The sequence below is a fragment of the Microcaecilia unicolor genome, chromosome 1, assembly GCF_901765095.1.
Source record: "Microcaecilia unicolor chromosome 1, aMicUni1.1, whole genome shotgun sequence".
Taxonomy (NCBI): domain Eukaryota; kingdom Metazoa; phylum Chordata; class Amphibia; order Gymnophiona; family Siphonopidae; genus Microcaecilia; species Microcaecilia unicolor.
In genome coordinates this window covers 101,958,439-101,986,059 of record NC_044031.1, presented here as the reverse complement: position 1 = coordinate 101,986,059, position 27,621 = coordinate 101,958,439, and the positions used below count along the sequence as shown (strand labels likewise).

The following is a 27,621-nucleotide window of genomic DNA, read 5'->3' as shown; positions in this document are numbered from 1 at the left end:
TTTCGCAAGTTCATTTCTCAGTTCTAGCAGTACTCTCTCTGGGATGAATAACATCCAGCCCAGGAGATTTGCTACTCTTCAATATGTCAAATTGCCCCATTACATCCTCTAGGTCTATAGAGATTTCATTCAGTTTCTCCAACTTGTCAGCTTTGAATACCATTTCTGGCACTGGTATCTCTCCCAAATCTTCCTCAGTGAAGACCAAAGCAAAGAATTCATTTCATCTCTCCGCTACGGCTTTGTCTTCTCTGATTGCCCCTTTTACCCTTCGGTCATCTAGCTGTCCAACCGATTCTTTTCCTGGCTTTCTGCTTTTAATGTAACTAAAACAAATTTTTAATATCAGGCTTATTTTCAAAAGAGAAGGACGCCCATCTTCCGACAAATCGGGAGATGGGCGTCCTTCTCTCAGGGTCACCCAAATCAGCATAATCGAAAGCCGATTTTGGGCGTCCTCAACTGCTTTCCGTCGTGGGGACAACCAAAATTCAAGGGGGCATGTCAGCACCGTACCGAAGGTGGGACTGGGGCGTGATTTAGAGATGGGCATCCTCATCTGATAATAGAAAAAAGAAGGGTATCCCTGATGAGCATTTGGACGACTATACTTGGTCCATTTTGCTTCACGACCAAGCCTCAAAAAGGTGCCCAAACTGACCAGATGACCACTGGAGGGAATCAGGGATGACCTCACCTTACTTCCCCAGTGGTCACCAACCCCCTCCCATCCAAAAAAAATGTTTTAACATTTTTTGCCAGCCTCAAATGTCATACACAGCTCCATCACAGCAGTATGCGGTACCTGGAGCAGTTTTTAGTGGTTGCAGTGCACTTCAGGCAAGTGTACCCAGGCCCATCCTCCCTCTACCTGTTACACTTGTGGAGGTAAATGTTGAGCCTTCCAAACCCCCCCAAAACCCACTGTACCCACATGTAGGTGGCCCCCCTTCACCCCTTAGGGCTATGGTAGTGGTGTACAGTTGTAGGGAGTGGGTTTTGGGGGGCTCAGCACCCAAGGTAAGGGAGCTATGCACCTGGGAGCAATTTCTGAAGTCCACTGCAGTGCCCCCTAGGGTGCCCGGTTGGTGTCCTGGCATGTGAGGGGGACCAATGCACTATGAATGCTGGCTCCTCCCATGACCAAATAGCTTGGATTTGGTTGTTTTTGAGATGGGCAGCCTCGGTTTCCATTATCACCGAAAACTGGGGACAACCATCTCAAAAATGACCTAAGGACGACCATCTCTAAGGTCGACCTAAATTTCATGATTTGGGTGTCCCCAACCGTATTGTCGAAATGAAAGATGGACCCCCATCTTGTTTCGATAATACTGGTTGCCCCGCCCCTTTACAGGGCCATACTGCGAGGATGCCCTCATGACAACCGATTATGCCCCGCCACGTGTTTTTGCCTCCAACACATCTTTGCCTTCCTTATAAGCGCTTTGCATTTGACTTGACATTCCTTATGCTGTTTCTTATTATTTTCAATCTGTTCCTTCTTCCATTTTCTGAAGGATTTTCTTTTAGCTCCAATAGCTTTCTTCACCTCACTTTTTAACCATGCCGTCCTCCTTTTTTAATATGCGGAATATATTTGGCCTGGGCTTCCAGGATGGTGTTTTTGAACAGTATCCATGCCTTATGTAAAGTTTTGACCCTCAAAGCCGTTTCTCTAAGCTTTTTTTTCACCGTTCTGCTCATTTTATCATAGTCTCCTTTTTTAAAGTTAAACGCTAACGTATTGGATTTCCTATGTATACTTACTTCAAAGCTAATATCAAACTTGATCATACGATCACTGTTATCAAGTGGCCCCATCACCTCCATCACCAGATCATGCGCTCCACTAAGGACTAGGTCTAGAATTTTTCCTTCTCTTACCAGCTCCTGTACCAGCTGCTCTATAAAGCAGTCCTTGATTTCGTCAAGGAATTTTACCTCCCTAGCATGCCCTGATGTTACATTTACCCAGTCAATATTGGGGTAATTGAAATCACCCATTATTATTGTGTTGCCCAGTTTGTTAGCTTCCCTAATTTCCTTTAACACATTTCTACATCTGTCCTGTTCATCCTGGCCAGGCAGACGGTAGTACACTCCTATCACTATCCTTTTCCCCTTTACATATGGAATTTCAAGATGAGTTTTGTTTCCTGCAGAATTTTCAATCTATTTGATTCAAGGCTCTTCTTAACATACAATGCTACCCCTCCACCAATTTGATCCACCCTATCACTACAATATAATTTGTACCCTGTTATGACAGTGTCCCGCTGGTTATCCTCCTTCCACCAGTTCTCAGAGATGCCTATAATATCTAATTTTCATTTAGTGTAATATATTCTAACTCTCCCATCTTATTTCTTAGGCATCTGCCATTCGCATATAGACATTTCAAACTATGTTTGTTGTTCCTATTTACATCATGCTCAGTACTTGACAGTATTAATTTGCAATCTTTTGTCTGATTTTTATTTAAGGACACCTTTTGCAACCTCACTATCGGGATACCCTATCTTCCCTGTTTTGGTGCTACCTTTGAAAGATACCTTATCCCTAACCATGCGCTTTTGAGTGACTGTTGGACTTCCCCCAGTCTCTAGTTTAAAAGTTGCTCTATCTCCTTTTTAAATGCTGACGCCAGCAGCCTGGGTCCCACCCTGGTTAAGGTGGAGCCCATCCTTCTGGAATAGGCTCCCCCTTCCACAGAATGTTGTCCAGTTCCTAACAAATCTAAAACCCTCCTCCCTGCACCAATGTCTCATCCACGCATTAAGACTCTGGAGCTCTGCCTGTCTCTTGGGCCCTGCGTGTGGAATGGGTAGCACTTCAGAAAATGCTACCCTAGAGGTTCTGGATTTGAGCTTTCTACCTAAGAACCTAAATTTGGCTCCCAGAACCTTTCTCCCACATTTTCCTATGTCATGATACCCACATGTACCAAGACAGCCAGCTCCTCCCCAGCACTATCTAAAATCCTATCTAGGTGACGAGTGAGGTCCTCCACCTTCACACCAGGCAGGCAAGTCACCAGCAGGCAGATGATCAAAAGCAAACACCAGCGCTAGAGGCTGTTAGCGCCATACTAGCACCTGCATTTGCTACCGCCCCATAATCAGAGCCCTCGAGCGCGTGAAACAACGTGCTCGAGGGCTCTTAGCGCAAGTAGGTTGCAAATGCATGCTAATCAGCACTTAACGCATTCATCCCCAATGATCAGTGACCAGCGTGCCAAAGATTGGGTCGCTGGCTGCGACAAACCCTATGCCAGCTCTGAGCTGGCATAAGGGTTTCCAGATCATTGGGGAGAAATGGTGAGCCCTGTCCAGCATGCATTTGCATGCTGGCAGGTCCCCATTCCCCCCTACAGCAAACCTGCCAGCGAGGGCAGTTGAGGACGTCCAAATTTTTGATGGTTCTGTGACGGGGCAGTTGAGGACGTCCAAATTGTGGACGGTTCTGCAATGGGCAGTTGATGTCCAAAATTGGATGTTTCTATGTGAAAGACATCTTTCTCATAGAAACATCCAATTTTGGACATCTTTAACTGCTAATTGCAGAAACGTCCAAAATTTGGACGTCCTCTACTGCCCTGTCACAAACGCCCACATTTTGGATATCCTCAACTGCCCCATCGCTATACCTCCGACACTCCCTTGAAATTTGGCCGTCCCTGCAACAAGGCAGTTGAGGACGTCCATCTTCCGATTTAAAGATGGGCGTCCTTCTCTTTTCATTGGTCTCCAGCCCAGACCTGTCAAACAAGTGCGGGAGGATTGTGCTGAGCACATGCTCAGGCACAATTCTCCCGCACTTCTACCCCATGATCAGAGATAATTGTGCTGCTTAAATTTGCATGCATTATCTCTGATCATAGGTCTAATAGCGCCCCGTGCTGTTCCAGCGCTATTTTAGAGCGCTGTTTGGAACAGCGCAGGGTTTTTGATCATCTACCTGCAGGTGTTTTATTACACCTCCTAGGTTTTGCATTCTCTGTTAGGAGGGGATCAGGGAGGGGGATATAAGGGAAGTTGGGGGGAAGGGGAGGGAGTTTCAGGGACCTGTGAAGGGGAAGGGTTATATTCAAAATGTATTTGTCAGTGCTCCAGAGCTTTCTTTGTAATTTGCAATGCTGTGCTATATACCTTTATTTTTGCTTATGATGACAAAAAAGATACTGCTATATAAAAATAATAGCAAATGCATATGACTGCCTATATGTGGATAATTTTTTTTTTTTTTTTAGAGTTTTTTCATTTGAAAGCTTCCCATACGTACATATGCTGGAGTGGAGGAGTGGCCTAGTGGTTAGGGTGGTGGACTTTGGTCCTGGGGAACTGAGGAATTGAGTTTGATTCCCACTTCAGGCACAGGCAGCTCCTTGTGACTCTGGGCAAATCACTTAACCCTCCATTGCCCCATGTAAGCCGCATTGAGCCTGCCATGAGTGGGAAAGCGCAGGGTACAAATGTAACAAAACAAATCATGAAATAAAATTGAAAAAGCACCAAGACAGCATTAAAATTATTGTACCTGGAAGAAACATCAGTAAAAACTCTATTTTGTGCTCATTTTTCTCCACTGTTCTACACAATACAATAATACATGGCCAAATCTCAATGAGGATATCCTGTTTCCTGATGGGTTCATCTTAACTTTGAATTGGGAAGCCTGGTGTTAAAATGGAATATATTGAAATTAAATGAAAGTAAAATTGGGGCACATGAAATCATATCTTCACCTCATCTTTGGTAGAGGTTCATATTTTAGATACACGAATGGATTTTTCTATTTTGAGCATGATTCAGGGACAAGTGGTTTTATAAGTCAAAATAATAAAAGTAAATATTTAGTTTCATACATATCACTCATTTGTTGAAACATAACTAAATAGGCTATAATGAAGTCCATTGGTTTTCTGATATTTTGTTCTTGTGATGACATACTGTGCCAAAACTGGAAAAAAATCTCTTCTTTCTGGACAATAATAAAATCATGGGAACAAGTCACAGTAACATAGTAGATGACGGCTGATAAAGACCTGTATGGTCCATCCAGTCTGCCCAACAAGATAAACTCATTATATGTGATATTTTATATATGTACTAGCAAAAAAGGCCTGTTTCTCAAAAAAATGAAACGGGCACTAGCAAGGCTATCTTGTAATGGCGATTATGTTTTTAAGGCTCTTGTCGAAGCGATTTCTCCTCTCTTCCCTGCCCTCCCTTCCATGTCCAGCGATTCTTCCCTCCCCTCCATGTGCAGAGATTCTCCTCTGCCCTGCCCTCCCATCCGTGTCCCGCAATTGTCCTCGCCTCTATGTCCAGCGATTGTCCAGTGCCCTGCCCTCCCATCTGTGTCCCGCAATTCTGCCCTCACCAGCAATTCTCCTCTGCCCTACCCTCCCATCCGTGTCCCGCGATTCTCTCCTCTCCTCCCATTCCCATGTCCATTGATTCTCCTCTGCCCTCCCCTCACCTTGATGTCCCGCGATTCTGTCCTCCCTTCCATGTCCTGCGATTGTCCTGTGCCCTGCCCTCCCCTCCATGTCCAGCGATTCTACCCTCCCCTCCCCTCCGTGTCTCGCGATTCTGACCTCCCCGCCATGTACAGCGATTCTCCTCTGCCCAGCCCTCCCATCCATGTCCCGCGATTCTCTCCTCTCCTCCTCATCGATTCTCCTCTGCCCTGCCCCCCCCCCGTCCCTAAATTCTGTCCTCCCCTCCATGTCCAGTGATTGTCCTGTGCCCTGCCCTCCCATGCATGTCCCGTGATTCTTCCCTCCCCAGCGATTCTCCTCTGCTCTGCCTTCCCATCCATGTCCCGCGATCCTCTCCTCTCCTCTCATCCCATGTCCAGTGATTCTCCTCTGCCCTGCCCTCACCTCGATGTCCCATGATTCTGATTTCCCCTCCAAGTCCTGCGATTCTCCTCTGCCCTGCTCTCCCATCCAGCGTTCCCTGCAGGCAGGTTGGGCTCGCGTCCCCTCCCCTCCAGCGTTCCGTTACCTTTGCTTGCCTTGCGTTGGTAACATCCTGACGTCGGCTCGCCTCCAGCATTCCCTTCCCTCTCACTGTTCTGCCCTCCTATGATGTCATTTCATCTGTACGCGAGGGCGGGACAGTGAGAGTGAATGGAACGCTGGAGGCTTGCTGACGTCAGGATGTTACAAACCCAGCCAGCCAGCCGTAGAACGTTAACGGTACAAATTATTATATTAGATATACCTGACCTTGATTTGTCCTTGCCACTTTCAGAGCACAGACCATAGAAGTATGCCCAGAACTAGCTTTGCTCCCAATTACCGGTGTTGCCACCCAATCTCCACTAAGCTTCTGTGGATCCATTCCTTCTGAACAGGATTCCACCACCTCCTGCAGGAGGAGGGCATTTCAAGTATCTACTGCCCTCTCCATGAAATAATACTGCCATGACAGCCTCTGTTGCCACCTCCTTTTATATGATATGAACATTTGGCTGGACATCTTGACAGCACCCCAAAACTTAAAAAAAAAGATTTATGCTGTTAAATACCAATGTTAACTGCATTAATCATTTTGAACGTCAACCTGAATCTTTAATAATATACTTCAGCCATTCAGACAATACAACATACCTTTTCAAATGATGTATAGTAGGTTTTGCAAAGAGATTCAGATAATTCAAGTTATGAAGTATTAAAAAAAAAAGAGACAAAAACAAGAACAGGGAACAAAAGTAGCTTAATAGTTAGAACTATGACTAGAAAACAAAATTATTTCAATTAACATACATTCTCAAGTACCAGCCCAAAAATATTTACAGCGCACAAACTCTTGTTATTAAATGGTAAAAATCAAACCATCCCCACTATCAGATGTTAATATCTATTGCTTGTATCTGGACTGCCACAGAAACAATTCTGTGTCTAGTTTTAGTAAACAATCTCACTGATCATATTGAAGTAGAAGGGAATATTTGCAGATGGCAATAAAATCTGTAAAATGGACATTACAGATGGTGTAGAAATAAAGAAACCCAAGAAGTCTCATGTAGCGAAGAGTTTGCCAACTAAAATTTAATGTAAAAGAATGCAATGACATCTTTGAGGGCAAATGCCGATGCTTACCAAACAAAGGAGTCCTTTTACAGAGCTGCAGTAAGAAATGGCCTTAGTGCACCCCTATGCAGTTCTTTAACTACTTGCTAAGGCCATTTTTACCATGTTCATAAAAATCCTTTTTTCTATTACTTTCATTAATGGGTATGCGCTGTTGCCATTAAAAAAAAAAAAATTACTGTGGGCACATTTACAGCCACCTATTTTGTAGGCAGTAAAGCCTCCTGCGTTAACTGTGTGCTAACCAGTTAGTGCACGGTAGAGTAGATGCCTTAACTAGTAAACTCAGGAACTCCAACTCTCCGCCCTGACAACACCCTCTCAAAAAACTGAAGAAAATATAACTACCATATGGCAAAACAAAGAATGCTTTAATGCATCCTATGTTAGGTCATCTTTGCTGTGTTATTCATGTTAGTGCCCAACAGAACTTAGGAAAAGGGTCTCAAAGGGATGTAACAGATTTCAATACTGTCCAGTGAGACAAAGTAGTAGCAGAAACTAAAATCAAGGCAGGCTGAACAGGGAGTTACAGCAAGCAAGAAAACAGAAATTACTAACTCCGTACATATCACTAAACATTTTTTAACTGATAAAGTTTTGTAAAGACATACATTGCATTTAAACAAAAATAAAAGCAATGGACACATCCGGACTACAGTGTAATTAGATTTTAGAGAGCTCTTCTGGATGCTGCCATTAGGCCCAGTGTAAGCCCGGGATGGTGGGAAAAGAGCACACAAATTATTTCTTGGTTTGGACCAGGGTTGGGCTCCGGTATAACCTGGCAGGCCGATGCAAGCACACCACCAGAATTTCTGTACATTTAATAACTTAGTCCATACCCGTTGTAAAATTGAAACAAACAAAACCTTTACTTTGACTCCAGCTAATGAAGCAAAGAAATAAATCATCAATTTATATAAATGCTAATAGAAGTAGTAGTAGTACAGGTGGCCAAACTGATTTACATCATTCTCTCCATCTTCTCTCCAGCACATTTAATACTTGGAGATATTACAGTTCCACTCAACCCTTGATAGTATGATTTTTAACTGTCAACAGTCCTCTACTGTACACATCACTTGGGCTGTTCCCAAAATATATATCAAAGTTCTATTTTCAGTACCTTGAGAGAAAAGATACAATAGGCTTGTTTATAATTTCCCTGCAATTAGTCTTTAAGGCTCTGCAGCCGGCACATAATCAGATCTTGAAATGCTTACTTAAATCTCCCTCTGCCTGAGGTGTATTCGGCAAGCTTCAAGATCATCCTCTCTCTCCTTCTCTGTCAGACTTGATAGAGGTGAGAAGGTTCCCCGTTCCTCCTAATAAAAATAAGCTATTAACAACCAGTTTACACCTGTCCCTAAATCTCTGGCAAGTGCCTTAATTGCCAGCCCTTGAGGTATGACAGGCTGCTTCCTGAATCAGTGAGATGCTTGAGGTATAGCAGGAAAGAGTCAAGGGGCTCTCTCATGAGATGTATGGGGCAAACAGGAGATGACCGAAGAGATTTTTGCCAGCAATCAAGGAGTTTAAATTACTTTTGGGGGGGGGGGGGGGGGAGGAGTTCACTTCTGCCACTAGTGACCACCCCTTTAGAGATCCAAACTCCTCCCCTTGCATCCATGCCCCCCTCCAGAAACTGAGTTCCTGAGCAGGTGCAAGAAGTAAGAGTTCAGTAAAAGGACAACCTAGGATTTCTAGGACTTCAATAAGCAGGAATAAAATACTACAGATATTTGCAGGCAGCCTGCCCACATTGGCTGGAGCACTCAAACAGGAAAAAAAAGAGAAAAAAAACAGGCACACAGACAAAAATGAAATGGGGAACAGCAGGGATAAATTCATACAGTTCATGTGTTGAATTTCTCCCGTTACATGTAGCAGATTAGTGAGGCAAGATGTCCCTTGGCTGAATCCATGTTGATTGTCCCATTAAACCATGTTTGATTGTGTTCAGTAATTTTCTTCTTTGTAACAGTTTCTATCACTTTGCCCAACACAGACATCAAGATTACGTTGTGCATTAATATAATGATTTTTTAAAATATTTGTTATTGATTTTGAAGAATAACGAATAATACAAGTGGTAATTACAGAACACATAAATTACAAAATAGAACCATAACAGAGGTGCAGAAGTACATAAGTATTGCCACACTGGGACAGACCAAAAATCCATCAAGCCCAGCATCCTGTTTCCAACAGTGGCCAATCCAGGTCACAAATATCTGGCAAGACCCAAAAAAAGTTCAATACATTTTATCCTGCTTATCCAAGAAATAAGCAGTGGATTTTCCACAAGTCAATTTAATAATGGTCTATGGACTTTTCCTTTAGGAAGCTGTCCAGACCTTTTTTAAACCCCGCTAAACTAACCACCTTTACCACATTCTCTGGCAATGAATTCCAGCGTTTAATTACACGTTGAGTGAAGAAAAGTTCTCTCTGATTCGTATTAAAAAAATTTTAATTATTTATTTATAAGCATTTTAGTTTACATAATATTCATTCAAGAATAATAATACACAATACTTGAAAAATATAAGGAAATAAAATAAGCAAGAAAATGACAAGATTGCTATCGACCACAAAGTTAAAGAAATGATCCAAGAATTTGAAAATACACAACTGCTATCAATCAATATCAATATCCAGTTTATAACTCTATTAAACCAAAGACTGTGCCATGCTCTGCTAACTAACTCCAAGCTGCTTTACAGTGTTACATTTGGGTCTAAACTTTCACAATTATACTCTCTTTTCCTTTTAAAAAATCATCCAACTGTTGGGGTTCAAAGAATTTGTATTGTTTTGTGTGTAACAATATCCTACACACACAAGGAAATTTCAAAAGAAAATTTGCTCCCAGGGCTATAACCCTAGGACGCAAAGCAAGAAATGACTTACGTCGTTTTTGGGTTTCCCTAGATAAATCCGGGAAAACCCTTACCTTTGAACCCAAAAATAAAGAATTTAAGTGCCTTAAGGATAATCTGAGCACTGCATCTCTATCTAGTTCTAGTGCAAAGGTCACTAACAAAGTAGTCCTTTGCGTAACTACCTCCGATTCGTATTAAATTTACTACTTTGTAGTTTATCACACGCCCCCTAGTCCTAGTATTTTGGAAAGAGTAAACAAATGATTCACGTCTACCAGTTCCACTCCACTCATTATTTTAGACCTCTATACCTCCCCTCAGACATCCTTTCTCCAAGCTGAAGAACCCTAGACGGTTCAGCCTTTCCTCATCGGCAAGTCGTCCCATCCCCTTTATCATTTTCGTTGCCCTTCTCTGTACTGTTTCTAATTCCACTATATCTTTTTTGAGATGCAGCGACCAGAATTAAACACAATATTTGAGGTGCAGTCGCACCATGGAGCGATACAAAGGCATTATAACATCCCCACTTTTGTTTTCCATTCCTTTCCTAAAATACCTAACATTCTATTTGCTTTCTTAGCCGCTGCAGCATACTGAGCAGAAGGTTTCAATGTATCATCAACGACACCTAGATCCCTTTCTTGGTCCGTGACTCCTAACGTGGAACCTTGCATGACATAGCTATAATTCGGGTTCCTCTTTCCCACATGCATCACTTTGCACTTGCTCACATTAAACGTCATCTGCCATTTAGACGCCCAGTCTCCCAGTCTCGTAAGGTCCGCTTGTAATTTTTCAAAATCCTCCCGCGATTTAACGACTTTGAATAACTTTGTGTCATCAGCAAATTTAATTACCTCACTAGTTACTCCCATCTCTAGGTCATTTATAAATATGTTAAAAAGCAGCAGTCCCAGCACAGAGCCCTGGAGAACCCCACTAACTACCCTTCTCCATTGAGAATACTGACCATTTAACCCTACTCGCTGTTTTCTATCTTTTAACCAGTTTTTAATACACAATAGAACACTACCTCCTATCCCATGACTTCCAATTTCCTCTGGAGTCTTTCATGAGGTACTTTGTCAAACGCCTTTTGAAAATTCATATACACAATATCAACCGGCTCGCCTTTATCCACGTTTGTTTACCCTTTCAAAGAAATGTAATAGATTGGTGAGGCAAGATGTAATACAGAAAAATTAACGTATCACTGGTGTGTTAAACAGGTATTTATTGAAGATCTCAGCCACTGGAAATACAGGTATCAAAAGGAGTCTATGTTTTTTAAACTTTTGAATGGTTATGAGTTTTAAAATCAGCCACCTCCTAGTATTTTCTGATAATGCACAAATGGCTTCACGATTCACGTATGCTTAGGTTAGAGTTGTTTTTCCAGTGCAGAATAATGTTAGGTAGTCAGTACTAGCATTATATCGAAAAGCTTAAGTCAATAATAATTAAGCCTGGAGTTGAGAAGCAAAGAATAACTTATTGGAAATTATGATACCAAGGTTAAATAGGTAGACATGCTTGAGATTTTATTCCATGTTTGAGTCCAGTAACATATAGCATTTATGGTGTTTCACATTATTTTTGGGATGACAACTGAATACATGATAGACCTGATTAACCTCCCACTGAGGAATACAAAACCAGATGCACAGAACTACCTAAATCTTCACTACCCGAACTGCCAGAAAATTATATACAAATCCATATTCTCAGGAGGGTTTCCATATCACAGCACGAGATTATGTAATGGGTTACCAAAAGATCTAAGAGGTACATCTCATTACCTGAACTTTCAAAAGCAATTAAAAGTCGCCTTTTCCAGAAAATGTTATAAGGTAGAAACCGGACTGAAACGGTTTTAAATCAGACATGGATTTAATAAGAATATCTTCACTGTATAGGCATTCCAATCTAAGTTGTAAGTCATTTTGAGCTAATTTTCAGAGTTTTTTTAAAATCTAATTCTGTAAGCCACATTGAACCAACATGTATTGGAAAACCGAGGGGTATAAATATTGTTATACATAAATAATCATTTTAAAGATTGAAACAAATAATCCCACTCTATTCTGTTAAATGCCTTTTCTGAATCAAAAAGACCATAATCAATGAATTATCTAACGTACGGGCACTCGAAAGAGAATAAACAGTAAAGAAATAATCATTTCTTAGTATGCTAGTGAATGTCATTGAATATCTAAAAATTTATCAAGCAGAGACCATACCTTAATAGAGTGAATTGTCTTACCCAATTTATCTGAAAGGGATAATTCAAGTCTATGTATTTGTAATATGGAGTGCCACCAAAAATGAACATTTAGGTTAGTGCTATCGTTCTAGTTGAATACAATGGCTTTTGTTGCAGCGACTAAAATATGGCAATTTCGATTGTGGAAGGTCAAGTCTATCTTAGAAAATAAAAGAACCAAAAATAACAATTTGTGGTGAGATTGGATCTGAAATGGGTAGAATGGATGTCACATATTTCCAAACTTGAGTCCAGAAGCTGAAGGTGTTGACATTCGTAGTTCACATGAAGAATAGTTCCCTGATGTGTATTGCAAGACCAACATACATTGTTAGGAGCCAGTCCAGCCACAGCCATTTTTTGAGGAGTCCAGATGGCTCGATGGTGAAGAAAGTAAAGTGATTGCAAATAATTAGCAGATCTGATTGGTCTACTTACTTTGGTCCATTATTTAGAATTGAGATGATATTGTATATCATTTTCCCAAACTTAATGTAAATCTTCTTTTTCTTTGAAGAGTTTTGAAATAAAAAGTTTATATATATTGGAAGCGGCATGGCCTTTGTTAAATAGCACATTAATAAAAGTGGTTAATAGTGGGGGGGGGGGGTGAGATAGAAAAGAAACAATTTAGTTTAATCGATACAATGGTTGAATTGTATCCATTTATAGTGACAATTATAAGGTATAGAGAATTGGGCAGACAATTCACTAAAGGGAATTATGATGTTGTGATTTAATAATTGTGAAAGTTAACCAGATCCCTTTTGTTGACCAGTCAGTCCAGAAAATAGGGTGGTTATTAATTTTAAGCTTAGGGTTTCCCCAAATACTTGAGAAAATGGAGAAAGTAGAAGGAATGTCCATGAAATTATCTAATTCTACTAACCAGCAGTGGGAAGATGAAATAATACAATTTGATTTTAGATGAGTAGGAAGGGAAAGGGGTAAAGCATTAGGCGGAAAATATGACTTCCATAATTCTCTTTCAATCAGAAGGGGTGTATGGAGAAGAATCAAGCAGCAAGTGACAGGCTTGTGGAGATATAAAGGCTTTGTGATATAAAAAGAAAGTCAGGGAAAGAGACCCCAGCACGTTCTTTGGGATTTTTACGAGTTTTTAATGCAATTTTTGGAGTTTTGGAAGACCAAAGAAACAATTGCTTCTCCAGCTGAGAAAAGAACGGGGATCATGCTAAGTATGGACGATGTATGTAGTATGTACTTAAGTTTACTTTAGGTACAATCATCATTTTGATTGTATCTACATGCCCCCACCAAGATATGTGTAAAGGGTTCCAGGAGTGAATGAGATTTCTGACCAATTCAGTAATTTTCTTTTAATAGAGATTAATAGTTGATTCTAGGTCAGGGCAAAGGTCTAAACCTAATTATCTGATACTTTTGGAAGACCAGAGCAAGCTATGTGAGGATAATTCATCTGGGTGGCATGTACATTGAGTGGGATTACTTCTGTTTTCTGCTTGTTAATGATATAACCAGAAAACTTGGAGTAAGTTGAAACTATTTGGAAACATTTATTTAAAGATGAGGTTGGGTCGATGAAAAAAAGCAGATCATCTGCATATGCACAGACTTTTATTTCAGCATCTCCGATGTGTATGCCTGAGATATCCATTGATGTTCTGATTGCTGTAAGTAACGATTCTAACGCCATAATCTGCCTCTTGCTGGCCTCCCACTTAGTCACCTCTCCCCTCTCCAGTCGGTTCAAAACTCTGCTGCCCGTCTCATCTTCCGCCAGGGTCGCTTTACTCATACTACCCCTCTCCTCAAGACCCTTCACTGGCTCCCTATCCGTTTTCGCATCCTGTTCAAACTTCTTCTACTAACCTATAAATGTATTCACTCTGCTGCTCCCCAGTATCTCTCCACACTCGTCCTTCCCTATACCCCTTCCCGTGCACTCCGCTCCATGGATAAATCCTTCTTATTTGTTCTCTTCTCCACTACTGCCAACTCCAGACTTCGCACCTTCTGTCTCGCTGCACCCTACGCCTGGAATAAACTTCCTGAGCCCCTACGTCTTGCCCCATCCTTGGCCACTTTTAAATCTAGACTGAAAGCCCACCTCTTTAACATTGCTTTTGACTCGTAACCACTTGTAACCACTCGCCTCCACCTACCCTCCTCTCTTCCTTCCCGTTCACATTAATTGATTTGATTTGCTTACTTTATTTATTTTTTGTCTATTAGATTGTAAGCTCTTTGAGCAGGGACTGTCTTTCTTCTATGTTTGTGCAGCGCTGCGTATGCCTTGTAGCGCTATAGAAATGCTAAATAGTAGTAGTAGTAGAAGTGATGATAGGGGGCAGTCTTGCCTTGTGCTTCTATGCAGGTGAATGGATTGGGATAATGTATTATTTGCTATTATTTTTGCAGTAGGAGAGGAGTATAGAATTTTAACCTTAGTTATAAATGATTCTGGGGCACCAAACCATTCCAAACCTTTAAAAAGGAAAGCCCACTTTACTCTGTCAAAAGCCTTCTCTGCATCAATGGACAAAGCTATGACAGAAGAGGAATGAGTCCTAGAAAAAATGGAGAGCTGGTAAAATATTCTAGAATTGTCAGTAATAAGACGGTTGGGCATAAATCCTATCTGATTAGGGTGTATAATTTTACATACTACTTTGTTATCAGCTAGGATTTTTGCATAGATTTTATAATTAATATTTAAGAGTGAAATTGGTCTAGAATTAGATATAAAAGTTGGATCCTTATTTGGTTTGGGTAGAACAGTGATAGTTGCTTCAGAAAACCAGTCAGGAATATCTGTATTAGTGTTTAATGCATGATAAAAATTCAAAAAGATGTGATGCAAGATTTTGTTTAAACAGACAAATAAATTCACAAGAAAGACCATCTGGGCCAGGAGCTTTTTTTGTTTGTTTGTTTTTAATATCCTCTGTTATATCTTGGATATTTATGTCTTTTTGTAGATGTTGTATATCATTTGGAAAGCAAGTAGGGTATGGAAGGCTCTGTAAAAGAGATCCAGGAACACAAGAAAACTCGGATTTGTAAAGATTGCTGTTGGTGTAAAGCAAATGGAATGCTTTTAAGGTATCTGTATTATTGGTTTAAACTATTTTCATGCTTAACTGAAGAGATTTTAGACTTATATTTGTTTCATTTTAAGTAGTTAGGAAGCATTTGTCCTGATTTATTCATTTCTGCATAGTTTATTCTTTTTTATAAAAATATCTCATGACCAGCTCTTTGGTTTCATAGTTTATTGTATTCATACTTATTTATTGCATTTGTATCCCACATTTTCCCACCTACTTGCAGGCTTAAAGTGGCTTATGTTTGAACAGATTGTTTAGTATGTCAAGAGATTGAGTATTAAGTATTGTTGCTGTAAGTTTTTTATTAAAGCCTCTAGAGAGTTTAAATGTTTAGTGCTTTCTTTTGTATCAAAGGCTGAGATGGAAATAAACTTACCTCTAAATGGGTAGCGCAAAAAAAAAAAAAAAAAAAAGAAATCTTCAGAACACTTCCAAATCTAAAGACCCATTACAGAATTAAAAATTCTATAGTAAACCACTAGACCCTAGGAGAAAAATTAATTAGTAGGAAAAAAGAAAAACTTGTTCCAGTAGCAAACCATTCAATCACACTATTGTAGATTCCAGATGCTCAACATTCTTGACATCAGAATGGAAAAATTTACTGTTCGTCTAGAGAAATTTGATATCACCATTCTTGTCATATCCCTCATAGCTTCAGTTTTAAGACATGTCTGTTGAAGCTATAAACCAGTGCTAAATGATAAAAAAATATGGTCTCTACGTTCCATGGCTCTTACATATTTTGAAACACTAACCTTGTCCTTAAAGATATAGAAAATAAATTCTTCTAAAAACAGGGATATTTACTTTCTTTCATTTGTAGTCCATACACCCAAGTATTAAGCCTAAAATCAAAACTATTTTTGCAGTTAAGGGCCACTGAACACTGAATTTACTAAGTTACTTTTCCCATACACACAGAATGGAAATGGCTTAGTAAAATCAAGCCCTAAGCAACAAACACCTGATGTCCAGAACAACAATGACAAGCTAAGTTTTTTTCCCCACCACTAAAAGTTCAAAGAATCACTTCATCATTTACATCAAACACAATCTCTTCCATTTACTGTATATTTTTCTACTGCACAAAACTCACCCAGAGCAGTATTATAGAAAACATCGTCTGAGATAAAATTGGAACTAAGAGCAGTATATGCTATCACTAACAACTGGCATTTAAAACTCAGTGTCTTCCAAATTATGTCTCTCTGTGGTATTAAATCACTTCTTTTAAAACTTTAAAAATAATTCTGGAATATAAATAAAGCAATTGTTTTAAGCAGTTAGTTTTGCTGTAAGAAACAAAATATCTGCAATTGAGGTTAAAGAGGTTGATTCTGGAAACAATCATGTTGTCTGTACTTTTAAGTCTACAGCTGAAGAGTAAGTTAAGTTAGACAGCAGCAGCATCAGATTCAGTTTATACACTTTAAACAAGAAAAAACTGTATTAAACAATAAATATTCACATGCATGGTATTCAGACGAGGTTATGCACTCCTCTAAAAGCAGGGTTATTCTGCATACGGAAGTATAGTGCTATCTCTATCTTTTTTCTAAAACCCATATAGAAAGTGACAGCATATAAATATCACAAGGCCCCATCTAGTACTACTAATTTAATTCCTGGTACATAGGCACTGACCACCTGATGAACCGAGGCTAGCCAAAAACAAACAAGATTTTGGAACTAGTGAAAACTACAACATTCACAGTGTACACAACAGTGGTAAATAGAAATAAATATAAGTCATAGGGGGAGTATACATTCCAATTCATTAAACCCACCCTCATTAATGTATTTTCATCATCTGCACCCACACTACAAAGAATGTGTCCTTTCCAAGCAAAATATATAAAAATCACAATCCTTTATATAAGATGCTATGTTACCAAAGGTATAAATTGAGTATAGAACTTAAGAATATTCTTTTTACAGACCCACAAAAGATGATAGAAATACATGAAGGAAAGCCATAAAAAACTTTTAAAGGAGGTAGTTGTGCTAGACAGGTATAACACAACTGACAAGTAGATTCTTATAAACTAAGTCATGACAAAGGATTAGTATAGCCAACAGGACACTTCCAAAAGAGAATGAGGGAGGCATAGATAAATCAAGCTCAAAGTTTATTCATAAAAAGACTCAACACAGCAACCAAAGTCGCTGCTCTACAAATGTCCTCAGATGACACCGCCTGAACCTCTGCCCTTTTCTTGCCGATGTAGACAGGCTCAAAGCCACCTTGATCCACCTTGCAGTGGAGCCTAGAGGCTGCCTAACCCTTCCTAAGAGCCATGGATAGCACAATGAGGTTGACAGAGACAAAATTCATTCACCTCCATCAGGTACCAGAGCAGCATCCTCCAGACATCTATTTCATGGAGCTTCCTATCCCCAGGAGCCAAACCTTATGCCAAAAAGGAGAGTGAGCAGGCCTCCTGATTAACATGAACTGAGACACCACTTTCAGCAGAAAGGAGGGGACCATACACAGGGACCCTCAAGTCCTCCATGAAGGACAGATACAGGTCCCAGCAAAACAGTGCCTGAACCTTGGAGGTTCTACAAGCAGAGGTGATAGCTACCAGAAACACTGCAATGATGGTAAGGTCCTTGGTTGAAACCGAGCACAGAAGCTCAAATGGAGCCTTTGACAGTTCCTGGAGCACCAGATTGAGGTCCTGCGAAGGGAAGGAAAGACGAAGCAGAGGGTGCAGATGAATCACCACCCTCTTCAGGAACCGATCCAACTCTCTATGCAAAGCCAATAAAAATGGCTAGAGCTGCCATCTGGACCCTCAGGGAGCTCAGAGCAAGCCCCTGAGCCAGGCCCAGCTGTAGAAAACCCAAAATAAATCAGGAATCAGAGCCCTCCAGGGAGGCAGGGACCACTTCCCGCAGCAGGATTGAAGAACTCGCAAAATCCTGATATAAATCAGGGACCTAGAGGCCTTTCTGGCAAGGAGCAGTGTAGAGACACTGTGGGGCGAACCCATGCTTCTCCAAAGATCTCCTCCCAGTAATCAAACCATATACAAGAAGGAATCCGGATCATCCATGTCTGGAGGGGACAGACACCCTTACCCCTGGGCATGAAAGAGCATCTCCACCAAGAGGCACCAGAGTACCGGCATACCACAACCTGTGAGACCAGTCCAGTACCACCAATAGGACCAAATGAGGATGATGTGCAATCCTGTGCAAAAGATGGCCTATCAGAGGCCACAGAACGAAGGTGTGGAAGGGCTCCTCCAACTGCCATGGTTGAACCAGGGCTTCCATCCCCTGGGAGGACAGCTCTCTCCATCGATTTAAAAGTTGATCCTGGACACCATCAAGTCAAATTGTGGAGGGCCCCAGTGATCCAGAATAACCTGAAAGAATGGTTGTCCCAGCTCCCACCTTCCTGTATCTTGGAGGGAGTGACTCAGAACATCTGCCTGTACCTTATCCTTGCCTACAATGTGGACCACTGAAAGGGCCTGCAGATGTGTCTTCACCCACTGACGGAGATACAGCCTAACTCCTGGCACCACCCTGCTTGTTCATGTATGCCACCGCTATGGCAGTGTCCAACATCACTCTGACTGCTTTCCCCTCAAGTAGCAACCAACACTCTTAAGAGCTAGGCAGACGACTCAGGACACCAGGCAATTCATGGACCAGGACACCTCTTGGTTCAATGAGGTGCCCTAAGCCCCCCTGCCCAGACAGTGAGCTCCCCAACAGAGGAGACTTGCATCCATGGTGACCAGAATCCACTGCAAGGGTTCCAGAGGAGCCACTCTCAGCAGGTGAACCGGACTATCCCACCAGGCTAGACTAAGCCTCACCTTGGATGGTAGAGGACAATGGAAGTCCTGTAAGGCTGGTGCCCATCAGGACAATTAAGCCCACTGCAGAGGGTGCATATGAGCCCTCGCCCAAGACACCACCTCCAGCACAGTGGCCACGGATCTCAAGAGATGCAAGTAATCCCAAACCATGGGCTCGAGGAGATCACATAGCCAGATCAACTGTGCCAGGAGCTTCTTCACCCGCTCCTCCAGAAGAAAAATCATCCATCTGGCCATACTGAAACAGATACCGAGATACTCCAGAGACTGAGACAGGACTAGCTGACTCTCGGAACGGTTAACTACCCAGTCCAGGGATTTCAAGAGGGAAATAACCTGCAAGAATGGGTTGGTTTTTTTTTTTTTTTAAACTTCCACATGCTGGTAGGAAGGGATAACGCCCATTTGTTCACAACAGTGGAAGATGACGCTAAGAAAAGTTATGTCATAGTGGCACATTATTACCTAGTGCCTGTCATATATAGCAGTGGTCCTCCAAACACTCCTCAGACACCACCTCTTCCTCCCAGTCAATGAGCTTTTTAGGATACTAATAAATGTGTATGAGGCATATTTCCATGCGCTGCTTTCAATCTATGGAGATATAGCTCTCAGATATTTGTCAGTGACAACCTGAAAACATGACCAGCTAAAGAAGCTTGAAGACTGTTCGAAAACACTAGTGCCCTAAAACACTAGGTGGATATGAGGACTAGATTAGGATAATGAAGTTAATGGTAAATGCTGCAATATAAAAAGTTTAATCAAAAAATTCCTAATACCTCAGAGAGAGTTATCATCATTATGAATCCATGAATGCCTAAGGAGAGTTGTTCCAACACATAACAATACAAAAAGTGGCATTCCACATAAAATATGTAAGCATGTATTTAAAACTAGTAAAAAAGGCCCGTTTCTGACACAAATGAAACGGGCGCTAGCAAGGTTTTCCTCGGAGTGTGTGTGTTTGGGAGAGTGTATGTGAGAGTGAGTGTTTGAGAGTCAGAGTGAAAGTGTGAGTCCAATCCATGCTCCTCTGTCACCTGGCCCCTCCATTCATCCCTATCCAGCAATTCCGCTGTCTCCCTGAGGCCTGCCCTGCAATCCATATGCATCCATGGCCATCTGTCCCCTCCATTCATCCCTATCCAGCAATTTCCCTCTCCATGAGTCCTGCCCTTCCAATCCATGCCCATCCATGCTCCTTTGTGACCTGGCCCCTGCATTTTTCCCTATCCAGCATTTCCCCTCTCTGCCTGAGGCCTGCCCTGCAATCCATATCCATCCATGGCCATCTGTCCCCTCCATTCATCCCTATCCAGCAATTCCCCTCTCCCTGAGTCCTGCCCTTCCAATCCATGCTCCTCTTTCACCTGGCCCCTCCATTCATCCCTATCCAGCAATTCCCCTCTCTGCCTGAGGCCTGCCCTGCAATCCATATGCATCGATGGCCATCTGTGCCCTCCATTCATCCCTATCCAGCAATTCCCCTCTCCCTGAGTCCTGCCCTTCCAATCCATGCCCCTCCATTTTTCCCTATCCAGCATTTCCCCTCTCTGCCTGAGGCCTGCTCTGCAATCCATATCCATCCATGCCCATCTGTCCCCTCCATTCATCCCTATCCAGCAATTCCCCTCTCCCTGAGTCCTGCCCTTCCAATCCATGCCCATCCATGCTCCTCTGTCACCTGGCCCCTCCATTTTTCCCTATCCAGCATTTCCCCTCTCTGCCTGAGGCCTGCTCTGCAATCCATATCCATCCATGCCCATCTGTCCCCTCCATTCATCCCTATCCAGCAATTCCCCTCTCCCTGAGTCCTGCCCTTCCAATCCATGCCCATCCATGCTCATCTGTCACCTGGCCCCTCCATTTTTCCCTATCCAGCAATTGCCCTGTCTCCCTGAGCCCTGCCCTGCAATCCATATCCATCCATGCCCATCTGTCCCCTCTATTCATCCCTATCCAGCAATTTCCCTCTCTCCCTGAGTCCTGCCCTCCCAATCCATGGCCATCCATGCTCCTCTGTCCCCTGCCCCCTCCATTCATCCCTTTCCAGCAATTGCCCTCTCTCCCTGAGCCCTGCCCTCCCAATCCATGCCCATCCATGCTCCTCTGTCCCCTGCCGCCTCCATTCATCCTTTTCCAGCAAGTCCCCTGTCTCCCTTCCATGACCCCCCCTTGCATCCATGCTCCTCTCTCTCCCATGTCCCAGCCTGGGCCGCCCTCTTCTCCCCCCCACCCCCTTCGCATCCATGGTGTCGTTTCTCCCGTGCCCTCCCGCTCCCATTGTTTTTCTTTTGTGGCCACCCTCTTCGCTCCCGCCAACATGGTTTTTATTTGTTTTTCTTGTTTTTAACGTACCTCCGTGGCGTTTCCGGCAGCGAAGCGTCAGGGAAGGAGGCAGTGCTCCCGACGTCTAGGTTTCCCTTCGCTGTGTTCCGCCTTCTTTTGACGTCAGAAGAAGGCGGAACACAGCGAAGGGAAGGCTAGACGTTGAGAGCTCCGCCTCCTTCCCTGACGCTTCGCTGCCGAGCGTTGCGATTGGATGAGTGTCATTGCTCCGCCCTCGACGTCATCACGTTTGACGCGTGGGCGGGGCAGACACAATGCGATCTCACCCCCTTCACTTTTGGCTAACAGAGGCTTCATTCGAACGTTGGAGGTGCGTTTTATATAGAGAGATAATGCAAGGTTGTTTAACGTTTGTGCTGTTAAGTGATAGAGTAAAAGAGGGCTGTTACTTCCTACTCCCTCAAAGTGTCATGACATCTTAAGCGTCAAAAGTCATGCCCATTAAAATCTAATTGGAGTTAAGCAACTGCAGAAGCTGCTTCAATTGGCTGGGAAAATACTATATAAATGTTTGGAATACATAGGTAAATTATTCTAGCCTAGAGTAAGAGAAAATTTAATTTTGTGGTTTATGGAAGTGATTAAATGATGCATCTGAGTTTGCACAAACAAAGGTTTTTTTGGCATATGTTGGAAAGCATTAATAGAATATCTGATGGGTGCTCTTATTGTGCAGTTTTAATGTCTTTTTCATCAAACTGGTTCAAGCATTTTCTCTTTATACTGTTCCCTCTAAGCTGAGTGGGAGTCCTCCACCTACAGTCCTGCCAGTAAGAGGGTGCCGTTTCACTATCACACTTTCAATAGTGAAGAACAAGCAAGCTCTGAAGGATTCCATGGAACGTTCCTGTTGCTAACAATTGAAAACACAATATTGAAGCACTACCCCCTACTGGCTGCAATGCAGTTAGAGGACTCCTGTTCAGCTTAGAGGGCACAGTGCTTCTCAGTATTCATTTATACAACACTTGCTGTTCAGGATACTTCTGACATTTACCCTATTTTCTGTCAAAGTTTTCACTTTTATCCTTTGCATTTTCAACCCTCCTACCTCTGCGAGGCAGAACGTGTGAGCAGCTCTGGGAACCTTAATGAGAGAGGGGGCTAGAGGGGAACCTCCTCCAGTACCTAACCTCAGAAAATTACTTCCACTAGGTGGCCAGAAGGGGTCACCACTGCACCAGAAGCCATCCTTCTTCTTCCTGGGGCCAGATTACATGGACTACTGTGGACAACGATCCAATCAGCCCACAAGGACAGGAAATCCCTCATGCACCATGAGGCACGGGAAAGGTCCAGAATCAAAAACATTTGGGGATTATTTGACTCTTTATGAATATTTATGACTAAAGGCTGGGCCACCGAGAGCCAGAGCCAGGCCCGGGACAAGGCCGCCCCCGGCCCCCCCACCACCACCCGAGGTCGTCGTCGTCGTCATCACCGGGCCCCCCCCCCCCACCCGAGGTCGCCGCCCCCCCTCCCCCTGGCCGGGCCCTGCACTAACCTTAAACACCTCCTTTCAGCACGTTTGCAGCAAGCAGCAGCAGGGCAGATCTCTCCTTCCTTCCGTGCCCCACCCTCGCGGACGTTACGTCAGGCGAGGGCGGGACACGGAAGGAAGGAGAGGTCTGCCCTGCTGCTGCTTGCTGCAAGCGTGGTGAAAGGAGGCATTTAAGGTTAGTGCTGGGAGCAACGGAGGGAGGGCGGGTCGGACTGCGGTGTCGCCGGGCCCCCTCCGGAGGCCTGGGCCCGGGGACGTTTGTCCCCCCTGTCCCCCCCTCTCGGCGGCCCTAACTAAAGGGTAGGAGGGTGTTAGAAGGGAAAGTGATCGTTGAAAATTAGAATTCCTTAGACAACTTAAAGAGACTAACATTTCTTTATTTCTCAAAAAGAGACAATAATCCATAAATCAAAGACTAAAAAAATACAGGTAGCGGAAAGCATACAGTTCTTTCAGTTTTGCGTACCTGTGTCACTCCCAGATCCAGATGATAAAGCTGGCATGATTTAATATCACACGGGAATGGCACAAAAGCACTTGGCAGCCAGAGGGCAGCTGTCAGTTTCAGTTTAAACTGCTCACAGCCAAGCAGCGGACAAAGATTTATGCTATCTGCAAACGTGCCCTAGAAAGAAAAGAAACATTTTACAATAAAGAACTGTGTTAAACATGCAGCTTAAGCATGTCAAGAGCCGTTTTTAGAACTTGATCTATTTAGTGCCTTATCCCCTAGAAAATACACTAGTTATTTAAAAGTGAATGAGTTATTTTAACTAAATCACAAGGTCCTCATATTTCAATTTAAACAAGAAATTGTTCGAGTTAATAACAAATCTGTAAGATGATAAAATATAGGGTTTTTTTTTAAACAGTTCAATTATGAAGACTAATTTCTCTTGATGACTGGAAAGTTTCCATAAGGTCCCCCCCCCCCCCCCCCTCCATTAATACAATGCTGGCATCAACTTACTAAAAGTATATTTGTCATGTCTTGGACAATATGTCTCTAGAAAATACAGAAATTATTAATATGCACATCTTAGCACATATTCAAATTGTAATGATAATTTCAGCTATGATATTTATTCTGCTTCCCCACAATATACCTGTGTCCCTGGCAGCAGTCACATTTGGAAGCCAGTCATGAACATTTAATCTATCATGTGAACCAGACATGAAAGCATCTACTGCCATTTCTGACTAGCTTCCAACATTGCTCCTCTGAGAACTTTCAGAGCTGCTAGGAAACAATTTAGAATTATTATGCAGAAACAGAGAAAATGACAGCAGATAAAGACCATACAGCCTCTCTAGTCTGCCCATCCACATCAACTATTACTATCTCTTCTTTTCCCTTACAGATCCTCTATATTTGCCCCATGCTTTCTTAAGTTCAGATACAGTCCTGGTCTCTACCACCGTTGCTGGGAGGCTATTCACACATTCCCCACACTTTCAGTAAAGAAATATTTCCGTAGATCACACCTGAGTCTGCCCCCTTTCACCTTCATCCTTAGCATCCTCCTTCCAGAGCTTCTTTTCAATTGAAAGAAGCCTACCACCTGCAAATTTATACCATGGAGGTTTCTATCTTATCTCACCCCACCCAGCCTTTCTTCCCAAGTATACATATTGAGGACTTTATGTCTGTCCCTATATGCCTTATCGTCAAGGCCATGACCATTTTAGGGAACAGCCCTCTGGACCAACTCCACCTTGTTTATATCCTCTTGAAGTTGCAGTTTCCAGAATTGTCCACCGCACTCCAAATGAGGCCTCAGACCACAGACATGCAATCCTCCCCAGCCCCAACTGCAACCTTTCCTGCCCACTGCTTTCCTAATATTGCATTCAAGTTTAAGTTTTATTAATATTTTCTATCCCACCTCACGCGATCAAAGAACTAAACAAAAATACTAAAGGAGGAAATGAATATAACAGACAGAATAGGGCAGAGGGCGAAATTCCATTGATAGGAAAGCTGAGGATGGAATGAACAATAGGTAGGCTCAAGGTCTTTCTTCAGGGCCCCAAATGGTCGTCAAGATTGAGGGCAGTGAATTAATAAACATCATTTAAGCATTGCTCCCTCCCTCTCACTCCTCTACCCGCTGCAGCCATACAGCACCCTTTGGCTCCCTTCCTCCTATTTCCATCTCTGTTAGGTCCATGCTAGCAAATAAGAAGTGAAAACAGGCAGGATCACAGTACGCAAGGCAAAACTACTGCTTGCTCTAATGGTCCACCTCCTATGACAAACTTCCAGGATTGACAGAAGAAGCAGTAGCAGCCTATGGAGAGCACAGTCCTGCGTGTCTTTACACCTTGTTTACTATCACGGGCCTGGCAGAGCTGGAGACAAGAGGAAGAGAGCCAAAATATGCTACGCACTGGCAGAAGTAGGTTAGGAAAAAGAGACAAGAGGGGGCAGTGCTAGATCATGGTTGGAGATTGAAGGCATTGAAGACAGAAATGGGGGAATACTGGATGGGAGAGGGCAGAGAGAGACAGACAAAGGAGATGCTGGATAGTATGGTAGGGAGGAGAGAGAAAAAATGCTGGATGGGGGAGGAGAGAAAGTGAAGATGCTGGATGGTGGGAGGAGAGTGTGCTGGAGGTAATACTGCATGAAGGAGAGAGAATGCACATGACAGGACAGTGTTGAATGTTGCAGGGGAAGTGGAGGGATGGAGAAGAGAGACAAGAAAGGAGATGCTGGATGGTAGCAGGGGGATGAAGAGATTGAGAAGATACTGGATGGTGGTAGAAGGAGGGAGAGACAGAGAAGATACTGGATGGATGGTGGTAAAAAGAGACAGACGGAATATGCTAGATGGCAGGGGTAAAGAGAGAAAAAAAAAAAGAGAATAAAAGACTGGGGAGTAAGAGAAAGGAAAATAGGAGGGCCAGGGTTAGGGAAAGAAATACATAGTAACAAAGTAACATAGTAGATGACGGCAGAAAAAGACGTGCACGGTCCATCCAGTCTGCCCAACAAGATAAACTCATATGTCCTACTTTTTATGTATACCTGACCTTGATTTGTTTCTACCATTTTTGGGGCACAGACCGTAGAAGTCTGCCCAGCACTAGCCCCACCTCCCACCAGCGGCTCTGCCACCCAATCTCCGCTAAGCTTCTGAGGATCCATTCCTTCTGAACAGGATTCCCTTAAGTTTATCCCACACATTTTTGAATTTCGTTACCGTTTTCATCTCCACCACCTCCCGCGGGAGGGCATTCCAAGTATTCACCACACTCTCCATGAAAAAATACTTCCTGACATTTTTCTTGAGTCTGCCCCCCTTCAATCTCATTTCATGTCCTCTAGTTCTACCGCCTTCCGACCTCCGGAAAAGTTTCGTTTGCAGATTAACACCTTTCAACTATTTGAACGTCTGCATCATATCACCCCTGTTCCTCCTTTCCTCCAGGGTATACATGTTCAGGTCAGCAAGTCTCTGCTCATACATCTTGGAACGCAAATCCCATACCATTCTCGTAGCTTTTCTTTGCACTGCTTCCATTTTTTTTTAACATCCTTCGCAAGGTACAGCCTCCAAAACTGAACACAATACGCCAGTTGGGGCCTCACCAACGACTTGTACAGGGGCATCAACACTTCCTTTCTTCTGCTGATCACACCTCTCTCTATACAGCCTAGCAACCTTCTCGCTATGGCCACCGCCTTGTCACACTGTTTCGTCGCCTTCAGATCTCGGATACTATCACCCCAAGATCCCTCTCCCCCTCAGTACCTATCAGACTCTCACCGCCTAACACATAAGTCTCTCGTGGGTTTCTACTCCCTAAATGCATCACTTTGCATTTCTTCGCATTGAATTTTAATTGCCAAACCTTAGACCATTCTTCTAGCTTCCTCAGATCCCTTTTCATGTTTTCCACTCCCTCCCGGGTGTCCACTCTGTTGCAAATCTTAGTATCATCCGCAAATAGGCAAACTTTACCTTCTAACCCTTCGGCAATGTCACTCACAAATATATTGAACAGAATCTGCCCCAGCACCGATCCCTGAGGCACTCCACTGCTCACCTTTCCCTCATCCGAGCGAACTCCATTTACCAACACCCTCTGTCGTCTGTCCGTCAACCAGTTCCTAATCTAGTTCACCACTTCGGGACCTATCATCAGCTCATCTAGTTTATTTAAGAGCCTCCTGTGGGGAACCGTGTCAACAGCTTTGCTAAAATCTAAGTAGATTACGTCTATAGCATGTCGATGATTCAATTCTCCAGTTACCCAATCAAAGAATTCAATGAGATTCGTTTGGAACAATTTCCCTCTGGTAAAACCATGTTGTCTCGGATCTTACAACTTATTGGCTTCTAGGAAATTCACTATCCTTTCCTTCAGCATCGCTTCCATTACTTTTCCAATAACCAAAGTAAGGCTTACCGGCCTGTAGTTTCCAGCTTCTTCCCTATCACCACTTTTGTGAAGAGGGACCACCTCCGCCGTTCTCCAGTCCCTCGGAACCTCTCCCGTCTCCAAGGATTTATTAAACAAATCTTTAAGAGGACCCGCCAAAACCTCTCTGAGCTCCCTCAATATTCT

The 27,621-nt window shown here is 42.9% G+C and overlaps 1 protein-coding gene across 1 annotated transcript in view; it reads right to left on the bottom strand.

Annotated features, from left to right (window-relative positions):
- MPP7 (membrane palmitoylated protein 7) overlaps positions 1–27,621 on the bottom strand; it is a 517,419-nt gene that overhangs the window by 353,889 nt on the left and 135,909 nt on the right. The window contains exon 2 of the mRNA XM_030199273.1: positions 23,513–23,671. Coding sequence (XP_030055133.1) covers positions 23,513–23,549 — 37 coding nt within the window. The 5' untranslated portion in view covers positions 23,550–23,671. The remainder of the gene's footprint in view (positions 1–23,512; positions 23,672–27,621) is intronic.